Here is a 14,144-nt window from a genome sequence, read left to right on the forward strand (position 1 = left end):
ACTAGATGTTACTTCGGTTAAATTCATGAGTTTGGGGGGAATTTTTCAAAGATTTTTTATTATCCTAAAACTTTTGTTTGTTGTTGGTTTCCTTGCTCTTGTTGTCCTTCACGTTCTCGTCGTTCTTGAGGCCGCGTGGTCGTCTCGTTCCTATTTTGGCCTCGATTTCTTTGTACAGCGTGGCTGAACGCGGACACAATGCATGGCAGTATCTGCGTGAATCTGAAAGAACCGCGGATGGTCTTTGTCGGTCGATAAGGGCCACGGCAAGTTTGAACATTTCCCAAACCATCGCAGTGTAGCCGTAGTTTTTTGAAACGTGTGACTCTCTTAGTTAACCTTTATTTCGTATGGTTTATTCTTAGGATCTTCGTACAGGGCGTATCAAAAGAAAGGAAACCCAAATTCAACTGTAATTTAAAGGAAAAGTGCAGATTTCATTAAGCATTATACATGTTTGTCACTAGAAAGGTCTGGATGTCATCTTTCCAATGACACCTTGATCGTGTGCTCTCTGTCACGGTTGAACGAGTAACAATGCATTTTTAACAAGCAGTAAATCTGCACTTTGAAATTACCATACACACACATTCAAAAGCACTTGTTTGTGTTGGCCTAAGCAGATGGGATTTCAAGCTATTCATGGTGACAGACAACTAAGATGGAAAGCTTGGCCTGACGACGGACAGAGCACACTGTCCGAAACGTTGAGCCTCTCCGGTTCTTATCAGAACCACACAGACTCAAAAAAAGAAATACTGCAAGGTGTTTACTGCAAGCTTTCCATCTTAGTTGGCCTAAGCACATACACATGTGTCACAATAATTTCCACGTTAGCATCATCTTCTATACAGTGTGTGCTAACATTTTACAATGCAAATTAATCAAGAAATTCATAGTTTTTCTATAAATTATAGTTGAATGTGACATCCCTCATTTGATACGCCTTGTATAAACATTTGTGACCTTCGGTTGAAAACGTTACCTGTTCTGTTTTGTGACTACGTAGTACGAATAGATGTCTGTACTTCGTTGTAACACATGCCTGTAGGCCTATATACACGAATATAATGAATCGATTCTTAATACAGTCAAGAGTAAAAACTGAATAATCATCTATTACTATGGAGTATTTTGAATCTGGTGGAGCAGAGGCATACTATATTGTACTAGATCGCAGCACATCTTTGTGCAACCATAATTGACCTGCTCCATAAGTCGTGCAACATGTCTTTGGTATCCATAGTTTCACCGACGAATAACCGTCCGTAACCGCAGGGAGGTGCCTTCGGGGCCCTGTTTCGCAACATATCATGATCATAACATCCACGGTTAATCGGGAGCCGTAGCGTGATAGTGTTGGCTAGGTTTTTGGATTCTCTTCTTCAAACCCTGGGAATATTTACTGTTTTTTTGTATTAAATTTCCTGTTTCGTTTTCCATAACTTTATTTCATGTATTCTGTTTTCAATTATCCCTAACTTTTTTGGTTTTTCCTATTGTTTTAGTTCTAACTGTCATTTTTCCAACTTGTTAATCTTACCTGTCATCGTCTTTGTTTGTTTGATTTTGTTTCTTTTTTCCCTCTATGCTCTTAATCTTTTAAATTCTGCTTTGATCAAATCCATGCTGTTGTCTGCTAGAGTTTTTCTCTAGAGTGATTAAATTATTTGTTCCTGGGAGTAGATATTCCCCCGTTGTGTAAGCAGCCAATTCATTATGTCTCCGGCAAGACAACACATGACTGCTTATTTCCGTTATTCCTGAAAAATTGCACTGTAATACCCATGATATTAGTATTTACATTACGCAGTCGCCTCAGGGCATATTTCCTGATATAAATACATTACTTGGACAACAATTTCTACGGTTACCTTCTGTCAGTGATACATGCAATTCTGTCATCTCATTGTAAATTCACAATTCCCAGAGGGTGGCGCGTATGTGTTGCTTCAAACTTCAAACGAACACACGAGAACGTGAGAACACACGCGTCAACTTACAAAAAGGAAAGAAATTATTTATGATCGCCATTCGCCAACTGGTCTCTGGCATTTATTCAAAGAATGAACTGAGTCATTTAGCTATTTACAAATTGTCATTATGGATTCAACAGAACGTCAATTTAACAACAGTAAGTAATTGCAACTAATTTAATTCAATACATGTAATTCCTTGGCTGTATCGCACACTCATATCAATGTTTTAGTCAAGTGAATCAAGGACATGCCATCCTCAACGACCTTTTAACCAGTCCTCATAAGACCCAGTTCTGCACCCAACATTTATACAGCATAACCTACTACATTAAACAATTATAAAAGTAACGAAAATGCTCAGGCACAGCTCACAGGGATACGGGCTACACAAATGCATGTAAATAGATAAATTTCCGACACCCACCAGTATGTGTACATGTACTTTGGCAACAGAAGTCACGTTTCATTGTGATATGGCAGAACAGAAATAACCAATAGGGCAAGTTGCCTGTACGAGCAAGTACAAGTTGTTGTTTTGTCTTAATGGCGCTTTCAGCAACTCAGGATATTTGCGCCAATAACTGTACGTTTATTCACACACTTTATTAATCAGCATCCTCAACATGTAAGGGTGGGGGCCAGTTTTATACCAAGTGCCTGGTACGTACCTTGCCACTGGCAAGAATGTGAGGGAGCATCCCTCCCTTTATAACAATGCAAGGTAAGTAATTATAATGTGAATAATCCCACTAGGCAGGAGTCACTCCACCCTAACCCACTGCCGTCCATTTCAGCATATGCAGCAAGGTATGAGACGGAGAGAACCCCCCCTGCTTTGTGTTGGTCATTGTCTCGCAGGAATCTGGGGAATTCCTTTCAGACATCGGGGGGGGGTGTTAAGTAACAATAGTCTGGAATGTGTATAGGGATTGGACATAGAAGAGATAAACATAATCACCGCGGTGGATGGGATTGGACATGTTGGGGGGTACCCCTCGGTCTCATTTCTTGCTGGGTATACATTTCAGGGCTCATGGCCATGAGCCTGGCCAACAATAAAATTAGCAAGTGCTGGTGAGTTAAATTCCTGGTGTACACAGTGAAGTGAGCTACGAGTTGGCATAACAATTAAAGGAATTTGGAAGAGACGACAGTAGTTTTCGTTACAATATGTTGCATTGAAATGTAACTTTACAGAGACGTTTATGATGATTGCGTTGGAATGTATGCAAAAGTTTTGAGTTCTTGGGGAATGTATAATCTTCAGAAAAAAACACACTCTCCTCAGCTTTTTCAGGGTGACATATGAAATTGAGGATGTTACACATTTTTGTTAAGTTGCTCTAATTGTGGCAAGTTTATCACTGGATACTTGTTTGTATATATTTAAGATTCTCCGTAAAAGCCAAAGTCAATAATAATGAAACAGATTAAAGTCCCCATTATTCTGTGGCTTTTCATTACAATTCTTGCAATTCAAGAAAACGCGGAATAGACTACGGATAAAGGAGACCCTTGAAAGTTGAAGGAATGGTAGATACTGCCAGTAACAGCGAACAACAATGATACTCAAAGACAGAATTTAGGAATATTTTGCAGTTTCCGTTCTCCTTGAACGTATTCTACCATTGTCTACCCTCATAGGTGACTTCATAATGGGTCGCTGTGGTGTGTCCCTGCTGATTTTGCTCACCTTGGTGACTGTTTGTGCCTTTTCAAATGCAGGTGAGTTGAAGTTACAGGTGGAATTATTATGGGCAGTGCCAATGTATGCAGCTTTAGTAGGATCTCTTAAAGGTCTTCTCCACCAGTGGTACATAGATTCTCCCCGACGCACTTTCACAAGCATTCGTTCAAAGATTTGATTCGATCTTTTTTGTTTTTGTTTGTTTGTTTGTTTGTTTGGTTTGTTTGTAAGTTGACACTTAAGACCCTCATTGTCAATAATGTAGGCTACTTTTTTTGCAGAGTTATCTCGTGCTTGTACTGACGTGCCTCTGAGGGATGCAAACCATACCAAGACGATATCATCAACCCCCAGAAATCCGCTGGACCAGTCCTTCGGCCAGTTCCTTGTCTACTGTTGGAATGTAACAGGTGTAGAAAGGATGAGGTTAAAGGCGACGTGTCAATTCCATAGGACCTGGCCCCGGTCCATTTTGTTTATGGTGTCTGATGGCGCCCAACAAGGCCCAGTGTATTACTTCTTCAGTGAATACTTTCCAGAAGAAATTTTTACCCTGACACAGCAGCTTTCATTATACTTCTTCCTGGCAAACACTCTCCAGTCGGTTTCATGCAAGGTTCAACCTGATCAAGACAATTCCGGTAAGTGACACTTTTATGCTAGTCTTCATCTAAAAGAGTGAACCTGCGTAATATATTGGGCCGGTTCATTATTACACTCCCTCCCTCTTTATACAAACAACACAGGATTTACTTAAAGTTCGTGCAGTTTCATTCCGTATCCAGCCTTTAACCTTAAAAATGTGTCGGGGCAGAATATGCACTATGACGTTTTGGTACTTTTTTTTCAATAGCGCCATAGTGCATTTTTTCACGCACTTCTGACACCAATTTTGTAAAAATCAAAATACTGTTCTTGCTTAGCGCCCATTTCTCCGACGCAAAGTGGCCAACAATATAGACTTTTCAATTTATTCTACATCTGCTCCTCCTACATCGCATTTAGAGCATAATTACAGGATGAAGTGACAGTTAAGAAGAAAAAAGTCAAGTTTTGGAAGTGGAAAAATATTCCAGGGAATATCCAAGGAATCAGGCAGGGAATGAAAAACTAATCCACATGATGACCGAGGTGGGTTTCGAACCCGGTTCGCAGAAAGAGCCAACCACACCCACCTAACTCCCCGTTCTGAATGCATGCGGGCCGGCACAGATCATGGAGACAGGGCTCATCAAAGTGCTCGATGAACATCGCCTCCCGGTCAGACGAACAATAGTAAACATTCCAAAAACTCCTGATTACTGCCGGCAGCTTGGCCAGACAAGTGGGGCCAGTTATATTGTAGGAATATTTGTATTTGGGGGGGGGGGCAATTAACTAAAACTTATCGCAGTGACCCGGAAAAAGGAAGAATAAATATCTAACTTTAGATTTACTTTTACCGTCGTGAATATTTTTTAAAAGGTTTTGATGCACCTTTCCATTATCCGTGCAATGTTTGTAATTTCATCTTGTCACTCGAAAACATCAATTTTCAAAGTCTTTGTACGAATGTGGCTAAGACTGGCCAACAAAATGTTGACCACCACAGTACAGTTAAGTTCACGAAAAACAAAATGCACTTGTGCATCACAGGGAGTGAACATGAAATCTTATTAAATACCTTTTCATGTAAATACGGTAATGAAAATGATTAAAATAGAACACAAAATCTCATAAACAACTGGGCTATTTATCACCCAAAATACGTCCAGAAGAAAGCGTTCGATATGGGCAACAACTGCACTTGAACTCTTCGGGTACATAGCGTAATAAAAGCAACTGCGCAAACATTAAATTTGAATTAATTATTTTAGTTAACAAAGCATTTAGTATTCGTCTTCCTATACTGCAGTACACAACGTTTGTAAGGATGCCGATTACCAGCGAAAAACTGCGGCGATGATCATGGGGTACAAAGGGGGCTTATGGACGTGAAAGAGGTGGTGCGTAGCAAGCCTTCGCTGCGCTGTGGCTATAAAGACATGCCGGAAAGCGGTAATTGGCCAGATAATATAGCCCCAGCAGTTTCAAACACCTGCTGTGTCCTTCCTCCTTGCACAAATGTAGCGTTGCACTTCAAATAACCGTAACAAGAAAGCCATATATAACACATTACGTTGACACATATAACACATTACGTTGAAAGTGCACACTTGTATTGACGAGGAGCGTCTTGTGTACCACGTTCATCAAACCGGGAGTGGGACTACCGAGTTATTTCATTTCCTGTCTCACCGACATGTGTGAAACACCTCTTTAACCAGAAACTTCAGCAACACAAATTAGGAGAACAAATTGTCGGGTGGCGCCGTCCTTTTTCAATCTTTTGCCATCGATGGACTGAGGACTGTTAGGGTTAAATTGTTTGGGCAAGGCTAATGTCCGATACGGGAACACATATGTGTTTGGTTACGTTTGTTTGTTTTGTCATGGATTATGTTCTAATCGTTCTGTAAATATTTCCCTCTCAAAATAATGCCATTGCACAGGGTAGTTTGAAGGAATCCATTAAGATTGTTTGCCCACCATATGCGACAACCCAATGCTGCTAAAGGACGACACCAGTGTTACGATACAAACATGAAATAATGCAATGAATAGTTTAAAAACTGAGAAAGAGTACCACTCAGAATTATTACCGTAGACGTCCTCAATACCATACCCTTTCTTACCCAACTCAACGCCATGCCCTTTCTTCTACTCAACGTCAAGCCATGTCGCCTTTCCCCCCTTATTTTGAGCACACAAACTTAAAATAATGCTTTAGCTGTTACTTAATGATTATAGCCTAGTTTATGGGTTGTACCGATATCGCACAATACGATTATTAATGTTGGATACAGCATTGTCATTTCGAAAGTTGGTATTTTGTTTCAAAAGCTCTGCCCTGGTGATTGATGAAATCGGGTAGTCTGAGACAAATACCAAACCATTTTGACTGTTTCAATAGTATCTTTAGGTCAAGTAGCCACTAATATCACTCGACCAAAAATCACAAATTATCTCGAATTTTGCAAACCAATGATTTATTTTTATATATTGTTAATATTAACGGAAAAATATCTGATTTGTTCAATGACTTTTTGTCTAATATTTCCGTAAACGTGCCGATTCTGAAAGCATAACATCACATTGTATTGACTGATGCCAGCGGTTTAAAAGGGCCAGGGAACCAATCTAAAAAGTAAAACAACATACTATTGTATCGGAAAGTTTGTTTTCCTTAGTATTCTAGTCGGCTGCGCCAGCACGTTCTCCGGAAATAGGTAACTATAAATAGGCCACTTAGACGGGGTTAGACGTTTGGCTAGGTTCCAGGGCCAAGTTAAGTTGTTACAAATGTATACTTTTCCAGACAGTGTGTTTTTGCATGCTGAGAATGAGTTGCATTTTTGAAAGCATTGCGGCAGGTAGCAGGTCTTGGGAGAATTGAAAAAGAAGCAAGTTGAATTTCGGTTTCAAAGCTCTGAGTCAACCGTGTCCCCTTTTCCAGCGATTTGCTAAATTTGAGGACAAGAACCCAAAGAGGTTTACGCTACACTTATGGTCTGTCTTATGTGTCTTTCAGATTTGATTTGTGGTGACAGACACATCCTCCTGAACGATCAGCACCATCTTATCTTCTCCATACCGACCAATCACGTATCTTTTGGCTGCAAGTGGTTGGTGACCACTCGCTCCCAACAGCGGGGGACATTCGTCTTGTTCCTCGATCTACTGTCTCTGAGTCTGACCTACTACCAAAAGTTGTCTTTTGGAAGTGGACACAACGAACAGAACCGCTCCACCTTGGTCAAAGAAATCGACAAATACACGTTTAACGGCGAGAACGGCACGTCCTATTTCTTCTTCCAGGAAAATCTTTGGATTTCGCTCTCATCCACTTTTTATCCCGGCTACGATGAAGTCCAGACACTATTGATTCGTCTAAAGGTGAAGAACTGCACCAGTAGTGCAGGTAAATATAGTTCATGTATTGCTATTATTTAGTTAATGGCTATATTTTGTATTCACGTAATAGATATTACCTTTGCCTTAAGCGCACAGTTGCTTAACTGTCATATTAAAGGAATTATACTGAATTTCACGATGAATAAGTTAAGATTTAAATTTTTGAATTAAAAATTAATGCTTAAAAAAATTTAAACACATAAAATAACAACTGACGTAATATCACGACTTACACCTTATGCAGTAGTACGTAGGCTTTCTGACATGGATTTAATTGAAAGTGAGGTATTCCAATTTATTTTATCTAGGGCACCGGTACTACCATTTAGTTAGGAGTGTTTAGTAAACATTCCATAGCCTGGATCATTGCATATGAATAAAAATCAGTTTCTTCCCAGTCGAGAATAGCTTGTCTCCAAAAGATGCAAAGCTGCGCTTCCTCTTTAGCTAACTTACCAACGTTTGTAGAGTGTTGATCTGACTTGACATCAATGTTTTGCCATCAAGGTGCTTTGAAGGAGAGGCTGGAACAAGCCAATTTTTGACTGATTATTGTGCATTAAGGCTGATCAGACTAATTGCTAACGTTTTCCATGTTGACTTTAAGTTCATTATACAAAATTGGGTTTCTGTTTTTCATTTCAGTTCAGTGTAGCCCAGGACAAGTGCTTTGCTCAATCGACTCCAAATGCATATCTCAACGCAGCATGTGTGATGGTATTGCCCAGTGTTCGGATTACATGGACGAAGGCGGTGAATGTGGTTAGTATGAAAACTCGGGCTCACATTACGCCTTTTGCGAAGATTCAATCGAATTGTTCTTGCTGTTGGCCGCTGTTATTATTGTTATGCATACTCCTTCTGGCCTCCTGTGTTCATGTAAAATACTGCGTGGTATGCTGCTCTCCGTAACTACATTTTGTTACCCCTCGTCTGTTTATATAAATGGGTCCTAAATTGGCTATTGCACTATGTACAAGTCACTCAGCTTTGCTGGGTAGTAACACATGAGTCTACAGTGTAATTTGACAACCAAGAATTGGAAGCCATTACTTTAGTGGCACAACTCTGGTGAACAGGTGATACGCAGCGTTACATGCCTCTTCGACCAGTAGGGTAAGATGATTATTCAAAATTCACGCGCGCGTCAATCTAAAGAATGTGCGTGAGAGTGACGGCATGATGGCGTTTAATACATCGCATTAGTCTAAATAGCTGCCAGCTGGTAGCCAATGGCTTTCGTACAGACGCACGTGCTATAGACGCTGTATCCAGGAAATTTAGCTCTTCCATAAAAACCATATCAAATTTCATTTCTATACCAGATTACTGTGGTGCATCAAAAGTCGTCTTGGGTATTGACGAGTCGCTCACCATACTTGCCAACGCAACTGTTGGCCCTTTCTCACGTTATTTTATCGGGTTCTACGCAATATATCCCGGAACACAAGTTCCGGGTAATTTTTCGTCCGATGGGGTCATCGTGACTCAATACAAAGAGGAGCCAATGCTATTTGAATGCGTCTGGCGACTGACTGCACCAAACGGAACCCGAATCCGGACCAAAGTGGAGAAATTTAAAGGGAGTGGTGTCGTTCTGAAGGAAGGAAACGGCGTTCATGTAGTCGACGGGGTTCCTATTCTCGTGAAGAATTCATCATTCAAAACGATTTCGTCACCTATTGAGGTCTTATCTTCAGACCAGAAAGTGTGGTTGACCCTTGGCCTGTTACGCAGTTCTGGATACCTTTATGAAATGAAGCTTGTCTTCACATCGCACAACGTAACAGGTAGGCTTTTTGATTTCAAGTGCACATAAACGAACCAAACGAACTACATGTAGCTGGGAATCTGTTCGCCTTGAATTGAGGCTACAGCAGAGTAAAGAGTGTCAGAGCCAGAAGAGCAAGCAGTTGAGTCTGCTCTTTATTTCAGTTGCTCCTACACACACGTTGGAATGTGTGCAAATGAATGACCGGTTTTCAGATGCTCAGAGCACAGGTCACACGTCCAAAGGCTATTTTTCTTTTCAATTTTGGCCTCAATTTCGAATGTCAAAGCGGTACCGTTTTGCGAAGAGCCATAAATGTAAAAAATTGACTTCTTCTATTTTCAATTGTTTGTTTGCTCTTTTGTTTCAAAACATCGCACTTCGATCTTTTGACATGCTTCCTCAAGCAAAGAATTTTAATTTTAAACTTACGTTAATCTTGTTAGGGGCAATATCTGGATCATTATACTTTGCGTTTTCACGAGGAGACACAAATCTGACTTCCCCTTCTACACGTACAAAATGTATTGACTGGAAAGGCCGAAAAGTAGGTCAACTGAGATTTTCGTTTTCATGACGAGACACACGTCATTGTATTCATAGCGCATTCGCATCAACTGTGAGGGGCATGAACATACGTATCCCCCATTCAATGTTGTGGTCATTTATTGGACCAAAAAATCTCCAAGTAACTACCTTTTCCTAAATATTACTTGAGGGAGACACAGGTGAAATTCCAATATGAGTGTTTCATGGGGTGGTTCAGTTTTGAATTATTCTTCCAAAAATTATCGAACTATCAAAATAAGCATATCATGCATGCAAGTAAAATGTAGGCGAATGGAGTGTGTACAATGTGCTTATTATGTGAATGAAGTGTGATATTTGCTGTCTGCTCATTGCACAATGGCATGACAGTTGTTTAATGACGAAATATATTGTACGATTCACGCTTGGTTGTTAATTAAATATTGATGAAGTGAGAAATTTCGACCAAACGAAATTCGCACTTTTGCTCTCAATTTACACAAACCAGTGCTCAGTACTTTGACAGCTAAAAGCATGCGCACGTAAAGTTGTAAGTCCAAAAGGCAGGAAAGTTGGAATTTCTAAAGAAGCAGAGTCAGAAATAAAATCGAATTATTACACAACTTGCCATATATAGTGTGTGTTTGTTTTCCTCTCAAAGACTGTGAAATGAACGAATACGCATGTCCGTCTGGTCTTGGTTGCCTAAAAAATGCATCCCACGAATGTGACGGCGATAGACAATGCCCCGGGTACGGAGACGAACTTGGTTGTGGTAAGAACAAAAGATCTGCTCTGGAAACCCCACCTCACAAAAGATTATTTTAACACATTCTATGCTAGAGTTTTGCGAGATATCGCTCATTGATGATCGTATGCAAACACCTGGTCGAACTTTATATCATTAAATAAATATAAACAGTTGAAATAACCTCAATCAATGGTTATTACTCTACCGAGAGGTAGGCCGTGTCTAGGCAGACCGTGTTCGAGGTTTGAAACCAACTTAGGCTGACAAAAGGATTGAGTTTCGTTCTGCGCTGTTCTTGTTTTCTAGGCTTGTCATTTTCATGAAGTGGAAATTTTCTGTAAATCATTTTCTTTTCTGTTAGTGCATGCATGCACTTTGAAGCAGCCGTTGCAGCGAATGTTTTATATGTCATTGTCTTGTCAGACTTTCATATTAGTCAATAAGAATGTAACAACATGTATACATACCCTTTACAATCTGGCTCCTCACAGGCCTTTGCAAGGATCAGTACTTGGAGTGTGCATCAACAAGAGAATGTGTTCCGCGCTACAAAATATGCAACGGCATTGCTGACTGCAGCGACTTTTATGATGAATTCCAGTGTGGTAAGATTTTAACATGAATGTGTGGGTTGGTGGGTTACTTAGGGTGAGATGGATCCTGCCTGAATGATTGAGTTGATCACCAGTATCGCCTGGATTGATTCATGTTTGTTTGCTGTACTCTTGAGCGTTGCGACCAGGTAAATGCGATGAGATATAAACAACCTACCCTAGTAGGTGGGTTAACCAATCAATAAAACAAAGTACTTCGTGAAAGTAAACGTTTATACAATAGTTACATTACCCCGTCATTCCAAATAACACTGAGATACAAGCCACTCAGATTTTCACGGCATGGTGGGAATTACATATTGCACAAGTTAGTCTCCTACGAAAGTCGGGACATTTTATACAGTAGACGAAGGCCCATCTTCCATTACAACGACAGGTTACTGCGGAAATGAGACCATTGACACTTGGCCCCAAGTCAGCCACGTGATTGAGCACAGCGATGCCAATATAGAGTGCCTCTGGACCGTCATCTCTGAGGTGGGAACTAAAATTCAAGCCAGGATCAGCGAGTTCCCGAGAGGTTGCTGCGTGACCTTCAGCACAAGCTCTCGTCAACATGGGGGTTTCCACAACAGTGAAGTCATACGAACCGTAGACAGTGTTTTTTCCAACGGAAAGACTGTCTTCCCGACCTCCATTAGTTCTAATAATTCAGTCATGTGGATAGCTAAGAAGTGTTTCCAGTATAGCTATTCAGATTTGTTGTCAATTTATGTGCATCAGTACAACGACACAGGTAAGTAGGGATATATATTTTTGCATAACAGACATTGTAATTGTTTGCAAGCACAAAAAATCATATCGTTTCTAGTAACACTTTTGCAATGTCCATCCAAGGCACTCTTTAAAATGAAAATTGTACGACGGGGTACCACAATTCTGAGGAAATGAATTTGTCACTTTTTATTGGATTCAGATAAAATACCACAGGTATTATGAGTGGACGTGACGTTTAACTATGTTGCAGTAAGTCATATATATATAGAAGATTCAAAAGAATATATAAATATCAAAGTGTTCACAAATTGTGAAAGAAAAAGAACATGAGAAAAGCATTTCACACTAAAGAGGTGGAAATGTTCAAAGCAAAGAAATAATTGTCAGTTTTTATTTTTTTCAGAATGTCTCCCAAATGAGGTGTTGTGCTCCTCTGGGGTCGCTTGCGTTCTAGGAACTGCTGTATGTGACGGTTTGGCAGACTGTCCAGAGCATTCAGATGAAATCGGTTGCGGTGAGTGTAGAGTGTGCGTATGTCATGGCCAGGTTGCCTTTTTAAATCGCATAGTTTATCAGAACTTGATGATTGATGACAGGCCTTCATGTATAAGGCTAAACAACTACTGGCATATAGACTAATCCGATTAGACACCGGACTGTGGTGGCACCGCACTCTCACGCACATTCTTCAGCTTGACGCGCGCGTGCATTTGGCAAATCCCAACACCCTGTTGATCGAAGAGGCAGGTAACGCGTCCGTACCGCCTGTTCAGGAGTGTTGTGCCACTGCAGTAATGGCTTCTAATTCTGCTCATCGAGTTACACTATACCAGTCCTAGTTCATGGGACCCCACTGGCTTTATGCTGAACTAGCTGGACGTTCAAATGGCTAACCACGCGCTTCACTATGAGAAGGGTGTCCACGAGGGATGATGACCCCCCTCCTCCCCGTGCCTTTGAATTCAATCTGGTGCCTGCTGCTCGTTCTACGGTCCCAAACATTGGGATGATTCGTGGTGCCATTGCACTTGATAGACGAACTGCGCAACACTTGATCCGCCGCCCAACGCTTGGCTTCCCATCCATGAAGAAGTTTTGGTCGGCTGCACGTGACATAGGAATCTGGGGAAGTTCTGCCCTATTTATTGGATTCTGAGAGCTTGGACATAACCGAACACTACGTGGTTAAAAGAATATAGCAATAGTTATATTCCTTACCAAGGAACCCCAATGACTACCCGGTAGGGTTGTTTGCAAGGGGTAAAGGGTCGTGTCAATGATGAGCACTGAACAAGTTACTTGCACTGAACAAGTTACTTGCACACGAGAATACAGTCGAGCGCATAAAACACTTGCACGTTCATTTTGAAGAGTGACATGACTTTTACTAAGTCAAAGGTTGCTGTCTATTAACATTGCTGGGAAGCTTACAACGCCTTACCTCCCGGCCACGTGGAGTGTAAATCTCCACCACATTATATTAAGCACAAGAAAGTTAAGAAACACAAAACAATGTAGGACGTGAACATGCAATCGCAGCATGAATGGATACGGGCGATTCACAATCCGGTGCACCACCGAGAGGTTGTAATGGAGATGCTTTTTAATTTGTTGACAAAGTCTCATTCGCTAACAGCGCTATGCCTGGAAAACCCTTTCCGGCTGTCTGTGTATCGTGGTTGAATAATCGAAATCGTTTATTGTGAATGGGTGATAGGTAGTAAAATGACGGTTTTGATTGTTCATACAGGGAATGCCTAAATCAATCAAATGTAATAACATATGAAGTGCGCTTAATCGCAGCAGTGTATTGAAAAGTGGCCTGGCTGCGTCAAACTCTTGGTGGGTTACTGTATCGTGAATCGCCCGTTACACAGAACAAGGGTCTCAGCTGGTCTTTACCTATGCATAGCTAAAAGCTAGTAATTGTTCAAGGGTCACTTTTTCATCCATTTTTACAAACAGGTAACTGTTCCAGCAGCGAGTTTATCTGCCGGTCGGGGGCGCAGTGCGTGTCGAGTGACCGTATCTGCGATGGCACCACTGACTGCAGGGACTTCTCGGACGAATTTGATTGTGGTGGGGTTTCCCTCTTTGTTAAGTA

General features: G+C 40.9%; 1 protein-coding gene across 1 annotated transcript in view; it reads left to right on the forward strand.

Moving 5' to 3' along the window:
• LOC110983148 (uncharacterized) overlaps positions 1-14,144 on the forward strand; it is a 29,118-nt gene that overhangs the window by 2,813 nt on the left and 12,161 nt on the right. The window contains exons 3-12 of the mRNA XM_022242147.2: positions 3,624-3,704; positions 3,948-4,307; positions 7,277-7,666; positions 8,305-8,421; positions 8,985-9,449; positions 10,620-10,733; positions 11,201-11,314; positions 11,700-12,059; positions 12,444-12,554; positions 14,006-14,119. Coding sequence (XP_022097839.2) covers positions 3,635-3,704; positions 3,948-4,307; positions 7,277-7,666; positions 8,305-8,421; positions 8,985-9,449; positions 10,620-10,733; positions 11,201-11,314; positions 11,700-12,059; positions 12,444-12,554; positions 14,006-14,119 — 2,215 coding nt within the window. The 5' untranslated portion in view covers positions 3,624-3,634. The remainder of the gene's footprint in view (positions 1-3,623; positions 3,705-3,947; positions 4,308-7,276; positions 7,667-8,304; positions 8,422-8,984; positions 9,450-10,619; positions 10,734-11,200; positions 11,315-11,699; positions 12,060-12,443; positions 12,555-14,005; positions 14,120-14,144) is intronic.

This window comes from Acanthaster planci, linkage group LG21, assembly GCF_054643075.1.
Source record: "Acanthaster planci isolate LZ-2023a linkage group LG21, COTS_SCS, whole genome shotgun sequence".
NCBI classification, from domain to species: Eukaryota; Metazoa; Echinodermata; class Asteroidea; order Valvatida; family Acanthasteridae; genus Acanthaster; species Acanthaster planci.